Raw genomic sequence first — 27,474 nt, 5'->3', positions numbered from 1 at the left:
TTGCGTCTCGCTAAAATTTCCACTTATACGGTATGTCTATTTTTAAACTCTTTTACTATAAATAGAAATGGAAACCTCTGTTTCTCATTCTGTATTTGATATAAGGCTTTCTTTTACTTGTTGGTCACCATATGCCAATAGCAGTTAAAAACAGACAGTCAGCAATTATTCATCCAAAATTTTAGAAAAAAGTACAAAAAATGACATTTTTCCGATAGTTTACAGTACGTCTATTTTTAAACACATGTTACTATAAATAGAAATGGAAACCTCTGCTTCTCATTCTGTATGTGATATAATGCTTTCTTTTACTTGCTGGTCACTATATGCCACTAGCATTTAAATACAGGTAGTCAGCAATTATTCATCCAAAAATTTAGAAAAAAGTACAAAAAACTACATTCTTCCGATAGTTTGCATCACGTCTATTTTTAAAACGTGTGTTACTATAAATAGAAATGGAAACCTCTGCTTCTCATTCTGTATTTCTATATGCTTTCCTTTACTTGTTGGTCACCGTATGCCAATTAGCAGTTAAGAACATTAAGTCTGCAATTGTTCACCAAAATGTGAGAAAAAAGTACCAAAAAACTACATTTTTCTGATATTTTGCAGTACGTCTATTTTCAAACATGTGTTACTATAAATAGAAATGGAAACCTCTGCTTATCATTTTGTATTTGATAAAAGGCTTTCTTTTACTTGTCGGTCACCATATGCCAATAGCAATTAAAAACAGATAGTCAGCAATTATTAATCCAAAATTTTAGAAAAAAGTATAAAAAACAACATTTTCCCCATATTTTGCATTACGTCTTTTTTTTAAACATGTGTTACTATAAATAGAAATGGAAACCTCTGCTTATCATGCTGCATTCCATTGAATGTTCTTTTGTTCTTGTCAGTCACATAATATCAGTTACAGTTAATCACAGTAAGTCGGTAAATTTCCCATCTCTAATTTGAGAATTAGTGGAAAATCAGCATTAAACAGTTAATTTCATATGTATCTATTTTTAGACATTTATACTATTTATAGAGATGAGAGCCTGTTCTCAATAATTTGTGAGATATTATACTATTCCTTGTTCTTATTGATGAAATATTGGAGAGATCCATATTTTTATTATTTTTGATTCAGTGGAGCTTCAAAATGACGGAAAATTGACATTTTTCATCATTTTATGAGACATGTCTATATTTAGGCATTTGAAGCTATAAATAGAAAACGGAAATCCCTGAAAATAATATGCATGGTAGTTGTTGGTGTCCAGTCTCTGACATTAGCACATTGACTTTTACAATATATTTCATAATTACCTAGCAATGGCATCTTTAACTCTGCCCAAATTTCATTTTTTGGATTTTTCTGAAATTTGGGCAGAGTTAGATACATGTTACTAAAAATAGCATTGAGATCCCACTCCAATTTTTTCATGAGGGGACACTACTAATACTGAAGTTTGACGACACGCATATGATTTGAAAAATTTCCGTAGACAATTTTTTTTATTTAACCTTAAATTTCTCAAAAAATGCCAAATTTTCCATTTTTCAAATTTTGAGAAACTATGCTATTTTGCAGAACCGTTTTCTAAGAGTGGGGTCAATTCTGGAATAACTGGTTATATGCCCTGTATTCTTTAACAGTTGATGTTATCTTATGATACAAAGATTTATATTTGAGTTCACTACACAAAGATAAAAATGCATTCATATTTCCTCAATTTTCATGTTTCTGTTTGGTCAAAAATGGTCGAAAGTGGCCAAATTCAATGGATCCGTCTCCATGGCAACCGGGTGCACGTGGGAAACTTCTAACACCATATTTGCTGGTTTTGTACCAAGGTGCACCTGTGGTGCAAATTTCATCAAAATCGGAGATATGTCGTTTCCAAGATTTTTTGGTGCTTACAGAGAATGCATGTTAACACTTTAAATATGTGCATAATTTATTTCTATATATCCCTCCTCCACCATTGGGATTGGGGAATTCGTTCACTGAGGTATCGGAGAGAACTTCAAGGGATGACATCGAACAAATACAGCAGTAGAAACCAAGAATAAAAAGATAGATCAACTTATCAAGGAGCGTAATTTACTTACAAGGGTAAACATAAGCACAGTATACAAATATCGGTATATGAATGGAAGTTCTGAATAATATATCTTATCAGTGTAATAACTTAACTAGGAGTGCGTGTCTTAGTTAGGGAAAGCATGAATTTTGTGAATAGATATTAGTCACGTGACCATTTGTTCTGTGTCTATAAATAAAATACCATATTCACACAAAATATCTCATAACCATAAATTCATATACGAGAAATCAGATCAAGTCACATTTGTATTTTATTTATGCAAAACTGATTACAAACAATCACTGATTACAAAAACTGCTCACTCATATAAAATGTTGCTTGAACTTCAATGATTTTCCATAGGAAATGTATTTAATAAGTAAAATGCAGACAATTATAGCATTAGCGTAGCTTGCGGGGCAAGGTTGAACAAAAGTGACACTTGAACTTGACAAACTCATAAAGGAATAAATAGAGAATATTACATACTAAAATCCATATCATATTTCATATAAGCCCGAGTGGCCCCATATCAGCCTGATATGGGGCCAGAGGGCTGATGTGACATATGATATGGATTTTAGTATGTAGTATTCTATTTATCATATATTTAAAACACCTAATATGCAAGTTCACATATGGTCATTGATGAATATTTCGTGCTTATTTGTGACATTTTTCTTTTATATCTTATAAAGCCAATTTTAGGTAACTGAAAAAATTAAGACCATAAATGTCAATAAAATATGATTTATTATGAATAATAAAATAAAATAAAGTAATTTGACTTTTAAACGTTATACAAACGTTACTTCCGGTTCGATATGGATTTTCGGACCGCCGGTCCGATACGTGATATGGATTTTCGGACCGGTCCGTGATATGGGGAATTGTGACGTCACCCGTATCACACCGTGCAGAATCGGTGTATTTACTACTAAGTATATGATAATAGCAATTATGTAATTATGTAGTTATCTCTCTTAACAGAGTTTCGATGAACCTTAAGTGAATCTAAAATCTTTAAAATATTATAATTTAAACTGTGATATACAAGGCTACATTCTTGCAATTATATTAACTGCATGTATTTGAATGTTTTATGGGTGAGACCAAAAACTTAATTAGAATACTATGAGTATTTTAAAAGAAAATCACATTTGTATGCGCGACCCTTTAATATAAATGTATGCAAAGTGAGGCTCGTATACTATTTCAATCATTCCGGAAATTGTAGTCCTTAATTAGCTTAGCTTTGAAAAAGGTATATTAATGAATTGATTAATAATGTCATATTTAAATGCAGAGGTAGGTTTCTGAATCTAGTTGCATAGTCCCCCTGTTTATAATAACTATAGACACTGAAATGATATACCTTAATACATGCTTAAATTTCTTTGGAAATTGAAAAAGTATAAATATTAACATATTTTCTTATTGTCAAGGTTTGATAATATTTCATTTATATATAAAAAAAAAAATCGACATCCCTTTATATTAAATTGTTCAAAATCGTGTTATTTTCTACAGAGTACATAAAACGACACTTTTAGTTATTTTCTTTTCTTTTTTTATTCCTTATTTGTAGATGTAAATTTGACTCAGGCATTCCTTTATCACTGTGTTACTGGTCTGTGTACATCTGTTATATGATTATCTTTGGAATTCCTTGATCTCTACAAACAAAAAATGAGGTCGGTGTCACCCGAATTAACCCAGATTCCACTCAGGTGAACTATAAATTCCATTCTTAAATGTTTATGAGTGAAGTACATTCAGCAATGCAACATTATTTTTTAAAATAAAAATAAAATTAACAAAAATAAAGAAAAGAAAATAATAATAAAACCGAAGTAAAAAAAAAATGAAAACACTAACAGCATTATCAAGAAAAAAAAAGTATCGAACAATGTTGTCTTTTATCAATTTTCAATGTGGAGTTGAAAGTCATTACATGACAAATTAGTCATGTAATCATTTTCAATTTCTGATTGATAATTAATTAAAGACAAAACTAAAGAAACAGGTCTCACACAAAGAAAGTTTAATGAAAAGAAACTCAAAACCTTTCCTTACTTTATCATGCTTATCAGATTAAAATATTAAAATTTTGGTAAGCATAATAATTTTATCTAAAAATGAGTTTATCGTCTTCGCACCAGATAGTAAGAAACCTGACACTAAGAAAACCATGTCCACTCTAGATACGTGAAGTGCTGCGGCAATATGTAACCCAAAAATTTGGAGATAGACTCTTTTCAACTTGTCAATTCAAAATCATTAGCAAACACCCCGAATGATAAGATTAATGGTCGTCTGACGGCCTTAACTGTCCGCCGTGCCCCATATCGAAAGCCCTCCAAAGAACACAGGAAAGATGAATTTTGACGACATTCTGATTAAGTTGGGGGAGTTCGGGAAGTATCAGAAACTCCTCTATTTCCTGGCTGTCTGTCTGCCCGGAATTAGCTGTGGTGTTTATATGGTCATTTCCGTTTTTCTGCTTGGTGTTCCGGATCATCGGTCAGTATTTTATTTCATGTTAACTTTGCGAAAAAGGTTCTTTCCGAAAAATATTTCGAAAAGTAAACAAATATGTAAATTCAATTTAATGTCAATATAAGAGTTTTTCTTTTTTTTAAACTAATTAACTAATTTTATAGTACGAATGTAAGTCGAGATTTTACTCTTAATACACATTAAGATTAATAATATTAATTTAACTCAATTTCGTAAAATGTAATTTGAAATTGTTTTAAACTATTCCTTTGACAGTGGTAAGATCTATGGTCAGGGATGCTTTAGCAAAAGAAAAGTCACAGTTCCGCGAAAAATGAGAAAATACTGTGTCACTTTGATAATTCAATAAAACGTCATTCGCTACGGTTTTAAAGTAATTTCGCTACAAGAAAATCTGGTCCTATCTCTTGTAATGTTTGAATTTTTTGATCACATAGAGAAACAATAAAACATTGATGTAGCGATCAATTTTCACGCGGGAAATCAATGGAAATGAGTCTTGATCATCAAATAGCTTTGGTATATGTGAAAAGGCATGCGTCTAATTGATGGAGACGATAGTCGCGAATATTTTGAAAACTTATAGTCGGATAAAAACAAACAAAATGATACCATCTTAAACTTGATCAATTCCTCAAGTAAATGTTGGTTACATAAAATATAAATTCAAGTTAGACACATGCATCACCTAGTATATTCAAAAATGAATATAATTTACAATTTTAGAATATAAAGAATATAAAACACGAACCTTGCATGGTACGTTTTTATGCGATAATAAAAATTCGATATTCTAAAAAAAGGGACTAGCCGTTTTTTCGATAGTAAATGATAAGCAACTTTACATATTATATATGAAAAACATATATATTTTTACAGATTCACCTTACGGAAGTAAATATATTATGTATCTCGTTTATAAAGGTAAAGAACAATCTGATTAACAAACGATTCAATTTTTATTCCGGTATATAAAACCAGTAATTCTGAATAACTACTCCCACCCAAATCCCCATACACCAACAATGAAACTTATATGTATAGAGCAGCCCGGAGGACCGGGCTGCAATTAAATTGTATGAATATTAATCATAGGCGCTTGGGTCAAGGACACTGTATTTTTTCTACATAATGTATTGTCGAGGAAATTCGAACTATACTCGTAACATTTTTTTTCAGTGTGCAGTGTTAATTTTCAGTTTTTTGTAAACCTTTCTGCTTCATATACACTAGAATGTCGCGGAAATTCTATTTTATGCACGCTTTAAAAATGGCATATCCCACTGTATACTAAAGAGAAACAACGCTTGCAACTTCATTTGCCCCTTTCCGTGCCCCAGACTCGATTTTTTCCTTTTAAAAGTTATATGCGCCGCTTACCAGCTGAATTACGAACCCCCATCTCTCCAGAAAATTCTTATGTAATGATAAAAATCCTCAGGTATTAAATTTTCATCCATCTTATATTTTTAATCAATTATTTCTCAAAAATTTCCATCGATTTATCCTCTAATCACGGAAGTCACCAGAATTCCAACATCCGAAACCCAAAACGGACGGACAGAAAATTAATTGACAGTTCTGAAAATCGCAAGGATCAGAGTATATGCCGATTAAAACTGTCTAAAACTTCTTATATTATCACTGACAATATATAATATTATCTTTAACCTGTATCTAATCAAAGGTATATAGATAAGATAATATAAGATATGTTTTATTACTAATTCAGTGCCCAAATGAGCATAAAGAGTACAAACTTACAAGAGAAAGGCCTAATATATAGATGACAGAAAAAGGAAAAACAAAACAAAACATTTAGACATACATGAACCTATACAAACATGTACATGAAATAGACATATGACTCTTCAATGTTGTGACGCGCCAAGCAAAAACCTCCCTTAAGTGAAAATTTTGACAATTTCAGTTTTTTATTGATTCTTATAGAACTTTTCCTTCTGATTCTAATGATATACAGCATAACATATATTTCTCATAATTACGTGTTGAAATAACGCATCAAAATAAAAGAAATATATGCTTTGACGTCAACTGCGCAAATAAAGGCTACAGAATTGTTCCTACGTGTATACTAGTATTAATGGGAGACATATTTCACTAACAATACATGTTCACTTCCTTATTTTGATTCAGTGGATTTTCAACAATAAATAATAATAATTAAGATATGAAATGGTGCAAAAAAAAAAATAATTTTTAAAATATACATTTCCTTTTTACAGTTTATACGTAATCATATACATTTACAAATCACGATATTTAATATCACATGTAACTCAACATTTCATAACAGAAGATACTTTTAAAAGTTAAGATTGTGTCACACAGGTTTTAATCCAAAGAAGTAATTTTGAGCTGTCATTCTTCGTTCTGAACCGGGGGACAGGTCACATCTTTCCAAGGATTGGTTACGAAAGGTCGGATCCGGCTATAAAGGTATGCCTGCCTTTCTCGTGTCAGACCTCCTGGTGAAATCTCTGGAGGTCGCGCATCATGAGCAAAATGCCTTACATCAGATTTCAAAAGTCTCACAGGAATCTCCTCACCATCACTAGACTTTTTGCAAAGTACATACCCTGGACTGTCATGGCAAAATCGAAAGATTTGGAATCTGCGCAAACCCTTGAGTGGATCAAAGTGCTCGGAGAAGAACTGCACCCAATCCGACCACATCCAAGATTCCTCCTCAGCATATAAAACCGCATTGTTGGAGTAGCTGGACTTGTCAACAATAGATCTCAGTTGTTCGAGGGAGTTGCAATCACTTCTCTTGTAGAGGCGTTTGATATGTGCAAAATTCGAATCCACTAAGCATCTAAAAAGATTTTTTGAGTTATCTTATAAAATCATTAAAATAATTCTGAATTTAGTTCACATGAAAAGGTGTCTTTTTCGCTTTTAAGAAAGTAATTTGCAAAAATGTAAATACCTTGCATGTCCTGGAATCTGCATCATGTATGTTATTTGTCTATGTAGACCAAGCAGAATTCTCCAGCAGAAGTATGCCAACAAATATCGATTCTTATTTTGACCTAATGGTACAATTAAAATCAATTTTATTATTTAGGAAAAAAAATAGGATCGGATACCGGTAAACTGAAAGCTTAACAACAGAATTACCTGCACAATTGTCTGCATGAACAATGCACTCGTTTTCACCTAAACCAAAGTTGTGTAAGCAGTGATGTAGCATTGATATTACAGCATTTGGTCCATGTGTCTTCGATCCATTTTCCCCTGAAAGTGTTATTCAATTTCATTAATTTACATAAAAAAGTAGTTTAATTAGAAATAGTCTAATTTTTTATTGTGAGGTAACGTCCATGTAATATAGTTGCATACCTATAGTTTCGTTTTCATCGACCAGGTAGTTATACTGCCTTGGAATTCCATCTACTCTCACTCCAAAAAGTTGAACTTTGCGAGGAACCAGGAAGTAAAGTGGGCCCATTTGTCTGGAGTGATGAGGCAAAAACATTTGCTGAGAAAAATCAAAAGTAAAGTGAACTTTAGTATAAGGCTTAGAGCATGGATCTACAGGTCCATATCCTCTTGTGATGCCTTGAAGCTCTGTTACAGAATCTGTCACGGCTTGTTGGTAGGCTTGTTTTTCTCTTGTTGCCATTTGAAGGTGATTTTGGAAATTAATCGTAGCCTCTAGTTTCTCCGCATCACCAACAGCTTCTCTAATAGCATTTCTATGCTTTTCACACAAATGACACACATCGGTCCGTGGATTACTTATTTTGATGTGAGGTGTGCATTTCAACCACACGTCCTTAAAAGAGGATAAACCTAAAGGACGTATCCCGGTCATTCCACAATCCTCTGTATATTGCCTGTAAATTTCATCTTTAGTGTTGGAACATGGTAAGTAAACTTGAGGTTCTGGACCACCGCCCCCGTGCCCAGCCGGTTGTGGAATACCATTTTGAGTGGCGTAGTTTTGCAAGTATTGAACAACATTAAAAACCTCATCGAACTTGAATGCGTTTGGGGCTTTTCTACCCTTGTTTCCATGAACTCGTGGGGTTACTCCGTGTGTTTGAACATGCTTTTGAAGACTATCTAAAGTATGTTCTTTCACATCGTATACAATCTCAAAAGCAGCTCTACAGATTTGTTGACTACGATAAGTGTACATATATCTCACTCTTTTTCGAGTACTTTTAGGTTTTGGACGAAATACGAAATCATTTAATGTTGTCATTATCATGACTTCTTTTTCAGTTTTTTCTAGTTCTCGTATTGAGTATATGTGATCAACAATTTCCTGTGTTGAGAAATTGTTGAGACACATCTTCACACATTTGCATCCTCTTTGGATCACATCAAAAATGACATCTTCCTCAGTATCACTTAATCGTTCGTCATTTTCATCCGAATTGAAAAAATGTTCTGCTCGATTCTTTATTGATAAAGGTTCATCAACTTCGGAATCATCATCAAAGGAAGTATCTTCTACAAAATTTGATTTACGCTTTCTGCCACTTACTCCAAAATGTTCGTTTAATCTAGCTCCTACCAAAAAAAAAATTAATAAAAATCAAGCACATATAAAATATAAGTGACTCTATAACAAGGTTTCGTGCATTCCAAAATGTGTTTAATAAAAAATCCATATATTACATTAATCATTTATTTATTATGATAAAAATATTTGTTCAAAGTACAATCCTTGCATGTTTGATATTGGGGGGGGGGGGGTATAGATGAAAATGGTTACTGAAGTCAAAATGAAATATATGTTTTTGTTTTCCTTTGCCCGATCCACCCTCGATTTAAAATGTGTCTGCTTTCCCCTTTATCTTTACTACTACATAAAAATTATAGACGAATTTTTTTTGTGGTTTGAACCGGTAAATCAGTCGAGAACTTCTCTTGTTTAGAACTTATTATTATTTTTATTTATTTATTAATTTTTTTTTTTTTTTTTTGGGGGGGGGGGGGTAATAGCACAGGTTAAACTCTAGTTGATGTTCAAATTTTTTAGATATTAAAAGATTAAAGAACTTACGGTAAATCTTAACAATTTTGTGAAGAATTTTATGCCTTGTTTTAATTGATTATTCATGAGATCTAATACTTTAACTTGGTATATAAACCATGTTTGTACCAGGGATGGGGTCAATTACTTTAAAAAGTAATTAATTAAATTACAATTACTTTGGCTTTTTCTTCAATTAAATTACAATTAAATTACAGGCTTCCTAAGACATGTAATTAATTAAATTACAATTACTTTACAAAAGTAATTAATTAAATTACAAATTACATTTTCAATTTTTGAATTTTTTTTATAATCATATGAATAGACAGGATCATTCACTTGTCTATAAGCGCTGCCTCTGCACAAACAATACAAATAATATGCTAGTAGGCATAGTGTATCTTTGTGGTTTAAATCATGACTTTTATTTATATGACAGTAAAGAAATATTCAAGATCAGTTTGATGCAATTGCCTCCACACAAAACCTACATGTACATAAATTGCTTGGGTTATGATATTTGATTAACAGGGTTTTCTTTAATAGAGTAAATTAAGTCGCAACTATTATATATAACCCCCTCACATTAAATATTTCTTTTAAAGGTAACCTTAACATCCTAAATTGCTTCTTATGTTGAACATTTTTACTTCATATTTATTTAATACTTGTATAAAATATTTTACTTCATATTCATATAATACTTGTACAGAACATATCTTTTTCAGATACAAAATTTATTCATAAAATTCTGTTTTGATGTTAAAATAATTATCAAATTGAAAGTTTTTCTTGTTCTCAAACCAGCGGAGCATTTTTAATTGAGATAATTATCCCCATGCATTGGCTTTGTCATCATAATCATGTAATGAATATGTCTAAAGAGGGATTGATTTAAATGTTTTGATTGCAATTTACAGCTGTGCTCTGTAGGGCAATTATCTCTCAATACCAATAAGAGAGAACTTCATTAATGACACACACATTCCTTTTCTTCTTTTTTTTCTTGACACAGACATTCTTATTCTAGGTTGATCAAACAACAGAGATTGAAATATAATAAATTATGTGTGTTTCATAGCTGAATAGACCTTAGAATTGTGGTGCAAATTTAGATAAACATAAAACAAAAAAGTTCAAATTTCATATAATGATTAGAAAGAAACTACATTATAATTATAAAATAATCTGTCTTCTGTATAATTGAAGGACTGAGGATTTGTTTTGCAATAAAATAAAAGACAGTATAACGGGGAGGTCGTGGTGACAATGTATCATGAATGTGTATTATATAAAGTAATTGAATGTAATTGAAAAAGTAATTGAAATTACATGGTATTTTTCCAGTGTAATTAATTAAATTACGATTACAAGTAATTGAAAAAATGTTCAATTACAAATTACATCCAATTACTTCAAAAAATGTAATTAATTACAGTCAATTACAATTACTTTTTTCAATTACCCCATCCCTGGTTTGTACCAGGTCCTCTAACCCTTTATTTATTTAAATCTTAGGAGGCCTGAAACAAATGCATGTGATTTTTTTTAAAGAATGACATTGGGTCTTCCTTTGTGTTTGTAGTAAATTGATTACTGTATCATATTTTTAAAACAAAATGATGAATGATTTTCTTGCAATGGAACGGCCATTCATTCTTGAGTTTTAAATTTACTCGGCCAAGTCATGAAGGCATCTTCGCTAACCAAGGGTTTCTGATAATAGTACAGTTTTGCCTATTAATGGTTGTAAATTTATCTCTATTCACACACACAATTGATAAGCATTTTGTTAGCATATTGTAACTGCATTAAATAAATTCTCGAATATTCTCGAAAGAATTTCATTTCTGAAAAAAATTTAGAGTGGTGCCCCTTTGTTTACATTAGCAACAACTTGGCAACAAATTTATACTGATCGTTTTCATACTGTCGTAATCAAATAATCTGAATTTCAAACATCCCTTTATATTCCACATTATTCAATAAGCATAGCCACAGGAGTTCGCAATTTTATCAATAAAGTCAATAGAAATCACTCGATTGACCAAGCCATGAGCTCTGCGTAAATTATGCTTACGCGGAGTTTGTGCATGAAGGTAATTAATCCTGTGCACCAGTGCGGTATAATGTAATGACAATTCAAAGTTTATATTATATTTCTAGAAACTTTTGAAATATGAATACTAAATTTCTCATTTGAAGTTTTAAAAAAATTAATAAATCCACACCTGCTCGCATGCATGCGATCGAAAAAGTCGCATTTGCATGTAGATCTACCGATATACAATCAACATGACAGTATATTGGTCCAACAAGTTTCTCGAATATTTTTTTTCTCATTCAGAATATATTCTATCTCTAATTAAAAAAAATAATCAACTTAAATAAGTTTTTGCAAATATATTATGCTGATGTAAGGCTCAGTAAAAAAAAAAAAACTCACCTGAAATTCCTCCATAACGTTGTTATTATAGCTTGAACAAGGAAGTTAAACACATGGCAGACGAGAATACAGCGTTTACGTCCTTATGATATTTAGACGCGTTTTCTGACGTTACGTCATAATAGATATAAGGGAGGTTTTTGCTTGGCGCGTCACATATATATATATATATGTATCATATTGTGGTATGGGGCATCAGTATTTAGGCCTAATGGCATTTAATTAATGTACATGCATTTTTGAACTTAATGTTTATAAGACAGATAGAGAGAAAAAAAAATGCAAAGTACATTAGTAGTAGAGACTGAAGTACACATGAATTGAATAATTATGTATTTCCTAACATTTTTACTTTTATCATTTTTTAATGAGATTTTTTCTCTTAATAAAAAATTTCGATAAAAAGTCACATAGTTTAAATAATACATTGTGATCTTCATTTGCCATAATCCATAAAAATTTTTGATTGTTAGACAGAGTGTTGAAATATTTATAATTGTCACTTAAAAAGTTAAACAAAACTTTCCTTTCTTCATTATATAAAGAACAATTTGTAAGGAAATGGATTTCATCTTCAATACAATTTGAATTACAAAGAGTACATGTCCGTTGACTTCTTTCTAGAGGGATCTTTTTTCCATTAATACCTTTTGTATATTCATATCTACCACTTTCAATTCTTAATTCATGTGCACTTATTCTGAATTTACACAGTATTTTCCTCTGTTCAAAAGACTTTAAAGATAATAAATATATACTAGTACATGTAGACGGAAAAGGGGGGGGGGGGGCAAATCTAAATACAGTTGTGTTTCAGGTTTAACATTATTTAAAAGATTTAAGAATAAATGAAACAATGCAGCAAGTTTATTTGTACAAACACTGCATGTTTTCCTGTACTATTACTGGTGACTTGATCTGAAAGACGCAATCAAAAGCTGTGTATATGCCTGAATAAATATACAAGTTGAATAATCTTTTTAAACAATTTTTTACTATTACTACAGGTGACTTGATCTGAAAGACGCAATCAAAAGCTGTGTATATGCCTGAATAAATATACAAGTTGAATAATCTTTTTAAACAATTTTTTGAAACTGCCTAATATCAAATATTTTTGCCAAAAGGAATGTTAAGTGTATTTTGTCTCAAGATTTGTACATGTATAAAATTCTTATTAATACTTCTTGTGTTTTGCCACTGATTCTGCGTACATAAATTGATAATAGAGCTACTTACTTATATTTTGACGGCTCATATCGGCCATCGTGAATTTGGCACCTACATGTACATTGTTCCCCTAACTCGGTATATTAATTACATCGTAACGACAGCTAATTCCCATCACTCCCTACCCTACACATTTTTTTTCACATTTGGTGCAAAATGGTTATTGCATCTATTTGTGAGAGAGAGAGAGAGAGAGAGAGAGAGAGAGAGAGAGAGAGAGAGAGAGAGAGAGAGAGAGAGTCTACACCCATTGAACTTCCCACATCGTTCTCCTGAAATACACTATTAGTTTTGACAGATTTTCTTGCTTTCTTTCTTTTCTTTTATTATTTATTTATTTATTTATTGTTCGTTTAAGTTTTCATGCATTGATTTCGATTAATAAAAACTGTTGAACAATAAGACGCCCCCCCCCCCTTCCGTCTATCAATTAAACTTTAATTTCCTTTGATTAAGGATACAGGTTAAAAATATTATATACTGTCAGTGATAATATAAGAAGTTTTAGACATTTTTAATCGGCATATACTCTGATCCTTGCGATTTTCAGAACTGTCAATTAATTTTCTGTCCGTCCGTTTTGGGTTTCGGATGTTGGAATTCTGGTGACTTCCGTGATTAGAGGATAAATCGAGGGAAATTTTTGAGAAATAATTGATTAAAAATATAAGATGGATGAAAATTTAATACCTGAGGATTTTTATCATTACATAAGAATTTTCTGGAGAGATGGGGGTTCGTAATTCAGCTGGTAAGCGGCGCATATAACTAAATCGAGTCTGGGGCACGGAAAGGGGCAAATGAAGTTGCAAGGTATACAGTGGGATATGCCATTTTTAAAGCGTGCATAAAATCGAATTTCCGCGACATTCTAGTGTATATGAAGCAGAAAGGTTTACAAAAAACTGAAAATTAACACTGCACACTGAAAAAAAATGTTACGAGTATAGTTCGAATTTCCTCGACAATACATTATGTAGAAAAAATACAGTATCCTTGACTCAAGCGCCTATGATATTAATGTATCAAACTAATACATGAAAGAATCAAATGTTGAACATCTTGTAAATTTACTTGAGCAAAAAAAAAAGACAATAACTTTTAACTAAACCATGCAAACAAACCAAACATTTAAAAAATATGAGAGAAAATAAAAATAAATTTAACCATTTATTTTTTTGGATATATGACATAATATGCCAAATAGTTCTAATCATATCATTTTGATTAAACTTGTGTGTTTTTGCTATATTCAAAAACTAAGGGTACAAAAACACAGTTTCAAACATCCAAATTAGACGTTGGATATTACCAAACTGAAGTAGAGATTTCTTTTTTCTGTTTTATAGATGTGCATTACCTCTCATCCAGAACGACACATATGCCATTCAAAGTGAGACCCATCGATCATTGATTGATCTGTATATTCCAAACACCGATCCCGATGATGATAAATTGGAATACGACAGATGCAGTTACTATGTCTATGAAAATACGTCATTTATCAGCCCTAATGCCTCCCGACACAAAGAAAAGTGCTCACAATGGGTGTATAGTGAGGATGTTTTCAAGTCTACTTTTGCAAAAGAGGTAATAACAGCACGACATTTAACTCTGGGCATGACATAGTTTCGACTTTTTACTGACTACTTTTTCTCATTGTGGTATCAAAAATATTTACATATCATTTGTTGGGATTTCTTAACACTATCGCAGGGTTTTATGTTGAGCTCACAAACATCTCAACTTCTAACGATATGGAAACCTTAATCTCAGAATCCCATGGGAGAATGGTGGGATTTTCAATCCCACCATTCTCCCATGAGAGAAAAAAATGTCAGGTTGGATATTTTCTCCCATCGGGATTTTTTCTCCCACAAATTTGTTCAAATGGGATAAAACCCATGGATATTGACAATTAAACAATTTCTTCAATACATAGTGAAACATGAAATATCAGTATCTTATACAGTGTGACAATGATAAATTTCTCATCATAATATATCGGTATAAAATACCGGTATACCAGTTATAACAATGTCTATTAGAGAAAATAATTCAATGTCAATATCCGTGGGATTTATCCCATTTGAACAAATTCATGAGAGAAAAAATCCTTTAGGAGAAAATATCCTATCTGCCATTTTTTCTCCCATTGGAGTAACGTTGGATGGTTGGTGGGACTGAAAATCCCACCATTCTCCAATGGGATTCTGAGTTTTAGGACTCCATATGTTTAGAAGTTGAGATGTTTGTGAGCTCAACATAATACCCTGGAATACTGTTAAGAACTACCACCAGGTGATAAAAAATATTTTATATATCATAATTAGAAATGGTAGTTAAACGCCTGGACTATGTTGTGTCCAGAGGTAAGTGTCGTACTGTTTTATATGAAATAAAATTAAGTTTTGTCCTCGGGAAAATAGACAAAAATACGTAGGAAATTTAAATTTAATTACACATTAAACAGATAAAAGACATTTATAAATTTTAGCTCAAATGGGATGACAAACAAATAATTGTTGTTATAATATTCGAAGATAAATTTGGTGTGTGATGACCGCTACAAAACATCCCTAGCCAAGTCCTTGTTCTTCCTCGGCGTCCTACTCGGTGCCCTCGGGCTCGGGATTCTGTCTGATGCGTGAGTACAACAAAATGTAAATCAAATATATCTATTTAAAACACAGGGTTTGAAATGAAGACTTTTTCTAAATTGTTGGAATTGAAAATCTATTTCTTTTCAACTTAATAAGAGACCATAAACAGCAGTTTACGCTGGTTATTCATATGAAATTGATTAGAAATATATTATAATTATGATCACTTTATGCGCCAAGGGTTTGGGTTTTATATTACAGAATTGGCCGGAAGAAGACCCTATGTTTGTCTGTCATTGCGATGATGGCCTCTACCATAGGACTAGCCTGGGCCCCCAGCTACCCCGTGTTTGTCCTGATCAGAATCTGTGTTGGGGCCGCTACATCCGGGGTATTCATGACAGGATTTGTGATAGGTAAAGATCATGTATATTAAGATTAGCTCTTATCTTATCTTAATTAGTTTTCATTTCTTTAGTTGTTGATTTTTAACGTGAAATTAAAGTTTAGTTAATCTTATGTTATAGACTGAACAGCCGTATCTAAAATGTCATCAACACCATTTACACGAAAATTTCCCCGACAAACTTTGCTTTTTTTAGCTGCTCACCATCAATCTCGCACCAGAGGACGCGCTCCTCAAGTTCACACTTACAAAGTGTTGGAACGGAGCTAGCTGCAAAAATGAAGTCCTCTCCTTTTCTAGCCATAAAACATCCGATAAAAAATCGGAGAGGGCTACATTATTGCAGCTAGTATGGAGCGTAAAACGTTTTGCTGAATCGCTCACCATATCAATTGTACTTGTCCTTTCATTTTTTAATAGCTGTAAATATTAACACCCTTCCCCGCAGTCACGCATTTTAACGCATATATACTATTTCCTATTTCTAACGCAAAATCACGCATTTACCGTTTGCACGTTTCTCCGCAATCACGCATTTTCACGCACTTTAAAAAGTTCATTTAATCTTCAATTTATTGCCAGTTCCAACAGTTTTATACTTGCTTGAATCTTATAAAATAAGAAAAGTTATTTTCTAATTAAAATATTATTTCAGAATATTATTTACGCTTTTAGAGAAATGTATACCCCGCTTTAAAGTTCTTGCGGGGAAATGGTAAAGTAATATTTCTATATATGACGCTAGGATTCAATGTATGTTGCATAGCAATTCTGTCAGTTGTAAACAGTAATTGTAACGTATATTGAATTGTGAGAAATTGAACTTTTCCCATTCGATCGATATGCATAACATTAAACCGTTAAAATGATGAAAGAATATTCAGTCTCTCTCAGGAAAATTTCAAACATAAGGAAAGAAATAAATCAACACTTGCCAAAGAATTATAAATAATACATTAATATTTCACAAAGTCGTTCTTTTTCCAATCAAGGTATGGAATTGGTAGGGCCTGGCAAGCGCCTCTTTGCTGGTGTTGTGAACGAGATTTTTTTCGCTGTGGGCCTCGTTCTCCTCGCAGGCGTGGCCTTCGCTCTCAGGGACTGGTTCTGGATCGAGTTATCTCTGTCCATTCCCACTGTTGTGTTCATTTCATTTTGGTGGTAAGTATCCTTTCAATGGATACTTGAAAAGTAGCTGAAATCACGTCACATTAAACTCCATCGCGTCAAAGTAGGCGCAACTGCATCACAGTAGGTACTGACTGAAAGGCTTTAATGACCATCCTCTATTGCACTTGTCTTGTTTTGCGTTAAAGCTGGCGACGTCTTCATACGAATTAAAATTTCTCTAGGAAAAACAAAATCAGAAATCCAAAGTATCATTATAAAACATATGAAGTAGTTAATTCGTCAATAAAACAAGACATTTTTAGTTCATTTATTTATTTTAATGATTTTACTTTTTATTACATTAAATTAAAAAAAAATGTATTTAAAAAAGAACAGTTTAACGACCATAATATTTGGTTACTATAAAAATTTCTCGTACGTTTTTTTTATGTTATAGCTATATTTATAAATTTAGGCTGAATAATTAATTCCTTTTCATTTTTTGAGGAAATTAGCATTTTACCTGAATCCCCCAGATGGTTACTTAGTAAAGGACGAATCGACGAAGCAGAAGAGATATTACGAAAGGCAGCAAAAGTCAATAACGTCACACTTCCGGACAAACTGTTTGACGACGATGTCATGAAGAAGCCTGAGACTGCCGCCTTGTGGAATCTGTTTACTTCAAGAGTCCTACTTTTCAGAACTCTAATAATATTTTTTAACTGGTGGGTAAATATTTTCTTCGGGCTAGTTTTAAATAAAATGACACTATGGCTATTTAAATTGCATTTCTTATGTTTTACTTAGGATGGTCGTAAGTATGACGTATTACGGTTTGTCGTTAAACACCGGAAATCTTGGTGGAGATTTCTACGTCAACTTTTTGATATCCGGTGTGGTAGAATTTCCCGCCTATGCACTCTGTCTGATTTTGTTAGATAGATGGGGAAGGAAGAAATGTCACTGTACCTCTATGCTTCTAGGAGGAATTGCGTGCTTATGTACAATTTTCACGATCAGTTTTGGTGGAAAAGGTAAAAATATCATATTTGTAGTTTTTTTTCAATTATTATAATTAACGAGGCCCGATCTAGTTGAAAATTACGAAAACGGAATGATAAAAAATTTTAATATTTGGAAATATTTTTGTATGTATTATGCTAAGAAAAATTAGAATGAAATTTTATAACCTTGCCTTTATTGTAGTCAAATGGGGGCACTGTCAAGATATGACCATTTTTTGTGTTTTATACACAACAACATAGTAAAACCCTCCAATAAACAAAGAAATTAAGAATTTAAAAAAAATACAGGATGAAAATTTTTGTTTTTCACATATATCATGCAATTTTCATTCTTCTCATAAAAAATGAAAAGAAAATTGAAGGTAGTCTTTACTGCAGTGAAGAGGGGGCATATCGAAACACAAAATTAGCACTTATTTTATCCAACTAAACATTAAATAAATCGCCATGGGTGTACATAACATCAGCAAACGATTGCAATACTGCATTAGTTTCTAAAAAATAAATAATTCTTACATTTTGAAATAATTTTCTCTTCATGCTTTCTTTTTTTTTCTTTATACGCGACGTTGTTAAACGTGGAAAAGGGGGTGGGGTGGTGTGGGGGGTTAAAGGCGAAAAATGACGAATTTTACCAATATCGTGTAATATATAGAAAAATAAAATATATCGGAGGTTGCATTTAAATGATTCAAAGACTTATTTTTTTTTAATCAAGCTAATTCATGCATATTTAAGTCCTCAATAAAAAAGGTGTGTATAAAGACTTCAACATGTTCAAGGAGAAAGACTAAAATCGTTTACTTTCGGTTGCAGTGTTTGTTTTTTTTAACTCACAAATTGAAATAAAACAAGGTAAAATTAATGAATATGTACAAAGAAATTGATACCTCAAAATAAATCATATTCCAAAGTTGTTTATCAATTAAAAAAAATATTTAAAAAAAAAACATGTAAATAATAGACATACCAGCTTTTAACATGTACAGTCGATAGAGTTACCAGGTATGAAGGATCAGCGAAACACTTTAGCGCAATTTGACGTCATTTTAATTGTGATGTTATTGTGTTCAATTGTTACTGCAATCAAGGGTACTGTGACGTGCCTGAGTCGACGCTGCGTTAAAACGTATGCGCAGTTCAACTAGATCGGGCCTCGTTAACTTCAATAACAAAAAATCAAGAGAAAAATAATTAAATGCGCCAAACAATAATACTGTCGTTTACATTATTTTGACTAGAATTCCAATGGTTAACAACGACATTAGCTATGATAGGAAAACTTGGATCCGCCGCTGCATTTGCTGTGATCTATGTTTTCTCAGCTGAACTTTACCCTACTGTGGTCCGTAACGCCGGTATGGGAGCCAGTTCCTGTTGCGCACGCATTGGTGGAATATTGGCGCCATACGTAGCAGACTCGGTATAGTTTATATTGTAACAAATATTTTTTTTTTTAAAAAGTGAAAAATGGAAATCTATAGACTACACTTAAGGAATGAATTTAATAGCTACCCATTTTATACGGTATAAACTGGGTTGGGGCAGTTTACGCTTTATAAACCGCGAAGCGGTTTATAAAAAAGCGTAAACAGTTCCAACCCAGTTTATACCGTATAAAATGGGTAGCTATTAAATTCATTGCTTATAATTTAATTTTCATTCATTTGATGTAAGAAAAAAAGATGATTGTTCAAACAAAATGACTTCAATTTGTACAAAATTTGAATGTAACGTCAGGCGGATTGATACGTTTTTGACGTAAGTCATTGTGACGTAGGCAACCCATTTTATACGATATGAAGTAATTTTTTTATCCAATCAAATACAGCGTTACAACCAGAATTAAATTATTCAGTAAATAATTTTAACAAATATATTCAAAAATATTTAAAAAATTAAAAACAAACTTATCTTACCCTACATGTAGCTACGATCTTTATCCCCCCTTAAGTACTACTGATTTTGTGTGTCTGGTAAGAAAAATGTTATAAACAGTTAATTTTTACTTATCAGGGTGTTTTAATCGGTGGTCAGTTTGGACAAGCTGTCCCACTAGTTATATTTGGTGGTGCCTCGGTGTTGGCTGGTCTCCTGTCCCTAAAACTTCCGGAAACACTTGACGAGAGTCTTCCCGAATCTATAGATGACGGCATCGCGTTTGGAACGTAAGGGTTTTGTTTTACATTTCATTTAGAAGACCCACAGGAACACTCTCCATTATACCATTAACTGAAGTTTTCCAAAAGCACTTTCAGTATAAAGATTTATTATTATTTCTATAGCAAGATAAAAGAAAAAAAAAACATGCAATTGAATACAATTTGTAATGTACTTTTAACGACCTTGCCCCAAAATTCTAATTATTTCATTAATTCATAGCGTATGGTCGACCATATAATATGTACTTATAAACGTGATAATTATGATTTTAATGTTTTATCGAGCTAGTGCTAGTCTCTTCTGAAATTTGCAAATACAGACAAGTTTGTTGATATTTCAGGCCAGAATACAGGAAGAAGTCTCTATTGTCCCTTACAGTGGAGGCCCCCTGCCCGGATATTGGAATGACGAAGCTCTGATACCCCCTAAATATAGCGGAACGAACCAATAGCACGAGTGCTGTTCTAGATCGACTGTGACTATGTACACAGATACTTATGACGATAAATAAAGTTGATGAGAGAATGAATGCCTATTGTCTAAAAATCTCTGATATTATGCATGCAAGAAAGATTGATTACCTTGATGTTTTATTTAAGCAATCAATGTAGACGTAATTTTCAAAAAGAGACTGATATTTAAAAAAGTACTTCCCTCTCCAATAACTGTATTGTGATAATCCAAAATCAATATAGATTAACAATGATATTAGGCAAAAACTTTTTTAACGAAAAAATGATTTGATTTAATATATATTAAACATTTTTTTAATTACTTTGTTTTTTATTTTTTTTTTTACATGCGGATTTTCAAATAAAAATGTTATTGCAATTTTGCTGAAATATTTAGAAACTATTTTAGAAATTAAATTAATTCAAGAACATGTAGCAGTCGGCTTTGCTTCTTCTTATTTATTTACAAAAATAATTGAAACATTCGGAGAATACATGTATTGGGTTAGCAGTACCAGTCCCCTAATAGCAAGACAATTCAATGTTATCTGGTACCCATGGAAAACTGAAATTGATTTAATTCCGTCAAAAATTATTAAAGCGAAACATAATGCAAACTTGATCTATACCTCACTTATAAGGTAGACCCATCACAAAAGCAAGCTCAAATAACAAGAGGCCAATGGGCCACATCGCTCATCTCCTGAATTAATTCAGCCATGCTGTTTTTTTTACAAGATTTCTCCTTTGTAGTACATATTGTAGCCCCATTCTCCCCCAGGGGTCATAATTTTGATAACGCAAAATCTACACCACCACCAGGATGCTTGAACATATATACCTTTCAGCTTTTCTGGCACAGAAGTTCTTGAGGAGGAGGAGACTTTAATAAGATTTTTCTCTATATATTACAATGATAAACTTGGATTCCCTGTTGTGGCCCTGTCCTACCTGCAGGGTTCTTGAATTTAACAATTTAGAATCTACACTACCCACGGATGCTTCCACATAACTTTCAGCTTTTCTGTTCATTTGGTCTACAACTCATCATGATTCACTCACATACCGAAAAAAATCAGCATGCGATTGATATCTGGAAACATGTAGAAAAAAGGGGGGAAACCGTTAAAAAATCAATACCTGTAAGGCTGTTATTTCTTCCAAAATCATTGAAGCGGAGCAAAATCCAAACTTGATCTGAAATTCATCAAGATACACTCACATACCAAAATTTAACTCAATATTTGTGAGCGTTTAAATAAAAAGTGCTGAATTACGACCTTTTTAATCTTTAATTTTATCTCCAAACACTTGCAATATTAAGCTTATGTATGGTATTTCATTGGTGAGTTAAAGATCAAGTTTGCATTTCGTTCTTCTTCTACGTTTCTTGAGGAAGTTATGACATTATAATCCATATTGCTAAATAAATGTGAACAAGATTGCACTTACTGGTCCTGAATTAACATTGTATATTATACTTTCATGTGAATAAGTGAAATCTGATTTGTCGAGAAACATTTGTTAAAGAACACATCCGCTGAATAAAAAAGCCACGCCCTCCAGCGTAGCAACAGTCAACACTGCTTGACGACGGGTGATATTCCAAAAAATAGCGACTGCGTAGAATTTATGCGCGCACGGTTCACTTTAATATGTATTTGTATAAAACATGTAATAGTAAGATCATACGAAGAGAAATCCTCGTCATGAAGAATGGGCGGAGCGAAGCGGAGCCCATCCTTCACGACGAAGATTTCTCTTCATATGATCTTACTGACTTAGAACAGAAACTCACCCAATCAGATGAATGGATTAAGAATAAAATCCTCCCACGGCTGTGTCATATATAAGGCTCAACTTTACCTCTCGTTGTACACATATATCGAGCACGCAATCAATACCGAACACACGCGATTTCAGAATGGACTCCCAATTCATTCAGGTTAGCACTGGATTATATGAAATATTTTGATTTATTTGGGAAATGGTATGGTGAAAATATTAAAGTTACTGAACTAATGAATACCCATGTAACAAGAATCGTAATATCTATATTTTTGAAAAATGATTGTGTTAAGATGACAAGGCCCTAGTCAGCAGGAGTGGGTATCACTGTCTAATATCAAATAAAAAATGATGAAAATTGTGATTAAAGGTCCTCCACACCATGTGACTTGTGACGTATATATAGAGAGAAAAAAATATTTTTACTTCTGGTTTCATCTAGTATATGAATGGACGATTTGGCCTAGCACCGTTTGTAAACATGCCGTTTGGCATGATCACGGAGTGACCGATGGAAAAAGATGTGCGGGACGTTTTTTTTAAAATAAAAGAACAAAAGACGTCTTGGATTATGTTACTTAATAATTCGTTAACAACAGGTACTGGGTATGACGAGAAACGTTTAGGTTATTTATACTTTCAGGCTAATCAACAAAGTCTGTTTTGATGTTGAAATTTCGGCATACTAATTTGTGCGTTTCAATAATACATAATCTCATTGAGTGTTCATAAATATTGATAAAATAGTGTTTGTTTACTAAATATAGTATGGTGACGTATGCAGAGACTTGCCGAAGTTTTTGAGTCCCGGGCAACAGGAAAGACAACTCCAAAAAGGAACTTTGATACCAAAGAGTTTGAAAATGTTTTTTCTACATCAGTGCATTTAATTTTAATTAATTTTTTTTATGCAATCTAATTCATTAATGTTTCTTCTCTACAAAAGTAGTCCTTATTGATTTTTCTCGAGATGTTTTTAAAGAAAATGAGTTTTACTGTATGTACTTTTTATACATAAAATGAATTTCTGTAAAAAATAAGTTGATCGATAAAATTAAGTTTTTATGGTTATTCTGTGAGCTTAAAAATATACAAAAGGGTAAGACAAAATTTGTTGTGCTAGGTATGAAACGCATTGGGAAAAATTTCTTGAAACTTGTGAAATAATTATTTTAAAAAATCAATATAATTTACAATTTAATCCCTGGACAGTTTTTAAAGGTTGATATGCTTGTTTAAATTAATGCTCAATAATATGAGCACATAAGCCGTGGGTGTGTGAAGGACCCTTAAATCTGTTTCAAAGACAATGTTCGTCTCTATGGGCGTGCTTGATTGGTAGCTGGAATTTTCGGAATTGGCGGAATTACAATCAAATTCGCCGGAATTCAGTTCCAGCGCAGTTCTATGAATTCCAAGTTTAGAGGTGGTGTGAAAGGAATTAAAGATGGTGACTACTATGTACATTTGTCAAGAGTGACGATTAAGAACATGTATGAAGTTTTTTACTGCATATGGAACCTAATACAGTCCTATAAACCTATTTGCAAATTAATATTTAATGTTGTTCTCATAATATTATTCAAATCATATTAATTAAGTTCACCTAAGAGCTGCTCACAACATGATATTCTGTTCTTTACAGCATTCAACTTTCATCCTCCATTGCGTCTTACAATAAAACATTTGATAAAATAAGAAGAAATTCAGATTTCTTTATTTGTCGAGCAGCAGCCATATTGTGAACTAATTCTGATTCCAGTTTTACTTGATTGGTAGAATTTTTGGAACTCTCGGAATTGAAATCTGACTTTACAATCAAGCACACCCTAATATACATGACGATGGTTGTATTTTGTGAATGTACCAAAATGTGAAACAAAATTATATTAAAAATGGCGACAAAAGATTACAGTGGAAAAAATGTGTAGCAATGCCTAGAAAGTTTAACTATCATTGTAAACAGCACGGGGATTTTGAATAGTTTTTTTTTTGTATGCTGAACAAAGACCAATGAAAACACACCCAAATAATTGTCAAGTGAACCAATCAGACATCGTTGAATTTTTTCAGAAATAGAAGAATTCTAGCTTCTACATGTAGAATCAATTTTTCGCGAGAAGTAGAAGCATTTGATTGGCTGAATAAGTAGGTTATGTTATAATCAGTATAACTTAATAAATATTGCATGTAGTTGAGTGTAGCAGGGAAAATTTTCATCCCATTGGCAAGAAAAGCGTTGTCAACCGGGGCTTTATATAATAATACTCTCAGAATGTTTGTTAACACTAAAAGAGTGCAGAACTTCTTGCCATATAATATTGCCTTAAAATAGCTTTACATATGATTTGATGTCTGTAAGAAAATTACTTGATCAGCAATTATGGTGACACTGGCGTCGGAAGCAAATTGAAAGTGGGGGGGGGGGGCTAAGTATAATAATTTTTTTTTTTACCTTAAAAAAAAACCTACGAAAGCCCAATGAGCTCATTTTCGTAGGTAAAAAAATAAACTTTTCGCGTTTATGCGCGAAAGTTACGCGTTTATTCGCGAAAGTTTCGCGATATAACGCGAAACTTTCGCCAATAAACGCGTAACGTTCGCGATATAACCCGAACTTTCGCAATATAACGCGTAACTTTCGCGTTATAACGCGAAGCTTTGCTGTTTAACCAAACAATTGCTTAAGTCTCAACTTTCTTTGGATTTCGATATCAAGTTTATTCATTACAATAATAAGCAAAAGGCTATTTTGATCTTGGACTATCACAAAATAAATTGTAAGCTTTCTTGCCATTGAATCCATCCTTATAGTCACAATTTGTCTTTCTCGATGCTGTTTAAACAATTCAAAGTTTATGGAAGTTTTCCAGAAGTTAATCTTCAAGATTATTAATTTCGGGGAAAATCTTTTTTATGCACTCTCTAGAGAATTTGAAATAATTTTATAGAGATCAAGATTAAGATCTCAAAATGAGGTAGATTTGTCAATTGTGTCCCACCACATTTGTGAAAATTGGATAGCAGATTTTCATTTGTCTCCCCTGGATTCACTGTGGAAATACGATATCCTATTTTGAGGTTGCACCAAATACGATATCCTATTTTGAGGTTGCACCACGTTGTCATTCCATTGCTTACGAAAACATTGACGATTCAAAGTGTACAAACTCTGCTGTATACCTTCATAGTTTTTTTAGTCTACGAACTTCTCTATAACCCAATACATAAATATTGGAGAAAATTTAGAGACTCCTCCTCCTCCTCAATAAATTTGTAATAAACAATATCCAATTAAAATTGTTATTTTAACAGCATCATATGACCTGTTAAGCTCAAGTTCAAGTTCAAGTTCATTTATTTCGCTCACACCAACATCAGTGGTACATGAGGTACAATATATAAATTAGTCGTCATAATTGTAAGAAAAATAATAAATATAATTATGATACAATAGCATAAATGAGAGGCATAACATATGTGCAAAGTATAGCAATAAACATACAATGAAAAAAGAATTTAAAAAAAAAAACAAGAAAAGAGGATATGGTAACATTTAACTTATGGAGGACAGACGGTGTCGTTTATTTTAGAAATAAATATACAAAGGTTTTTTAAAATTAAAATAAAATGTAAAATTTTCTTTCTGACACTATTTAATGTTTTGCATTCTAAAATGAAATGAAATTCGTCTGCTATTTTTCCTGTTTTAGACAGTTTACAAACTCTTTCATCTAATGGAATATTTGACCTCCTACCAGTTTCAATTGGGAGGTGGTGGTTTGAGGTTCTAAATTTTATCAATTTTTTTGGAGTTTACTTGGTAAAATACTTAGATAATTTTCAAATCCAAAATCAATTTTAAAAATTTTGTAAATTTGACCTTTTGATGAGTTATTAATATCACTATGCCATTTTTGAATAAACTGGTCTCTTAATCTTTGTTTCACTGCTGCAAGTATCCAATTTCTGTTAATGGAACTTTGTTCATACCAAATGTTAGAGAACCCACAAGAGGTTAAAATTTTATAAATGAAATCTACCCATGGGTTTTTTGGACCTCCATGAAACTATTGAGAATATAGATATTTATACAAAACACAAACTATTTTGTTTTCTGAAGAATTCGGGGTAAGCAATTTTAACCAGTACGAGATCATTCTTGTAAAAATAGTAATATACAATGGGAATCGCCCAGTCTCCCCATACACCATATACGAGGGCGTGTTACTCTTTAAATGGAAAATATGTTTTAAAAATTTTAAATGTACACGTTCAATGATTTCAACGTTTTCATAACCCCAAATTTCACAGCCATAAGTCAAAATTGGAACAACAACTTTATCAAAAAGATCTAACTGACATTCAGTTGGTAAGTTAAATTGTCTTATCTTCCTTATTACACCATACATTGCTTTCTGTGCTTGTTCACATAAATGTTTTTTGGCCTTACAAAATGAGCCTGAGCGTGAAAATATTATCCCAAGATACTTAAATTCTTTTACATTTTCAATTGCATTATTATTGTAATAAAATACCTTTTTTGACATTGGTCCTTTAGAAAACACTAGAATTTTTGTCTTACTAACATTAACATTGTGTTTCCATTGTGAACAATACAAATAAAAATCAT

The 27,474-nt window shown here is 32.2% G+C and overlaps 2 protein-coding genes across 2 annotated transcripts; one reads left to right on the top strand and one right to left on the bottom strand.

The window, feature by feature from the left end:
• Window positions 1–4,379: 4,379 nt before the first annotated feature.
• On the top strand, window positions 4,380–21,201 carry LOC134242237 (organic cation transporter protein-like). The gene is made up of 10 exons (XM_062724322.1): window positions 4,380–4,604; window positions 14,641–14,881; window positions 15,835–15,938; window positions 16,156–16,310; window positions 17,293–17,461; window positions 17,926–18,138; window positions 18,221–18,447; window positions 19,680–19,861; window positions 20,455–20,606; window positions 20,942–21,201. The coding sequence occupies exons 1-10, from the start codon at window positions 4,459–4,461 to the stop codon at window positions 21,018–21,020; spliced, it is 1,668 nt and encodes a 555-aa protein (XP_062580306.1). The 5' UTR covers window positions 4,380–4,458; the 3' UTR covers window positions 21,021–21,201.
• Window positions 6,832–8,102, bottom strand: LOC134242238 (uncharacterized). The gene is made up of 3 exons (XM_062724323.1): window positions 7,746–8,102; window positions 7,555–7,657; window positions 6,832–7,440 (listed from the first exon to the last, which is right to left on the bottom strand). Exons 1-3 carry the CDS (start codon window positions 7,816–7,818, stop codon window positions 6,984–6,986), a joined length of 633 nt encoding a protein of 210 aa, XP_062580307.1. The 5' UTR covers window positions 7,819–8,102; the 3' UTR covers window positions 6,832–6,983.
• Window positions 21,202–27,474: the final 6,273 nt, after the last annotated feature.

Source organism: Saccostrea cucullata, unplaced genomic scaffold (assembly GCF_032062105.1).
Source record: "Saccostrea cucullata isolate Sc308-1 unplaced genomic scaffold, CSIRO_AGI_Scuc_v1 ctg7242, whole genome shotgun sequence".
NCBI lineage: Eukaryota > Metazoa > Mollusca > Bivalvia > Ostreida > Ostreidae > Saccostrea > Saccostrea cuccullata.
Note: the sequence above shows the minus strand (reverse complement) of the source record. Positions and strands in the feature narration are given on the sequence as shown.

What these genes read in the sequence shown, in the direction of transcription:
- LOC134242237 (XM_062724322.1), top strand. Translation starts at nt 4,459, where the DNA reads ATGAATTTTGACGACATTCTGATTAAGTTGGGGGAGTTCGGGAAGTAT. An exon ending in CTCGGGATTCTGTCTGATGC is followed by an intron (nt 15,939 to 16,155) that starts GTGAGTACAACA and finishes TTTATATTACAG; the next exon opens with AATTGGCCGGAAGAAGACCC. An exon ending in GATCAGTTTTGGTGGAAAAG is followed by an intron (nt 18,448 to 19,679) that starts GTAAAAATATCA and finishes TATTTTGACTAG; the next exon opens with AATTCCAATGGTTAACAACG.
- LOC134242238 (XM_062724323.1), bottom strand. Translation starts at nt 7,818, where the DNA reads ATGCTACATCACTGCTTACACAACTTTGGTTTAGGTGAAAACGAGTGC. An exon ending in TCATGCAGACAATTGTGCAG is followed by an intron (nt 7,658 to 7,745) that starts GTAATTCTGTTG and finishes TTGTACCATTAG; the next exon opens with GTCAAAATAAGAATCGATAT. An exon ending in CAGATTCCAGGACATGCAAG is followed by an intron (nt 7,441 to 7,554) that starts GTATTTACATTT and finishes AAATCTTTTTAG; the next exon opens with ATGCTTAGTGGATTCGAATT.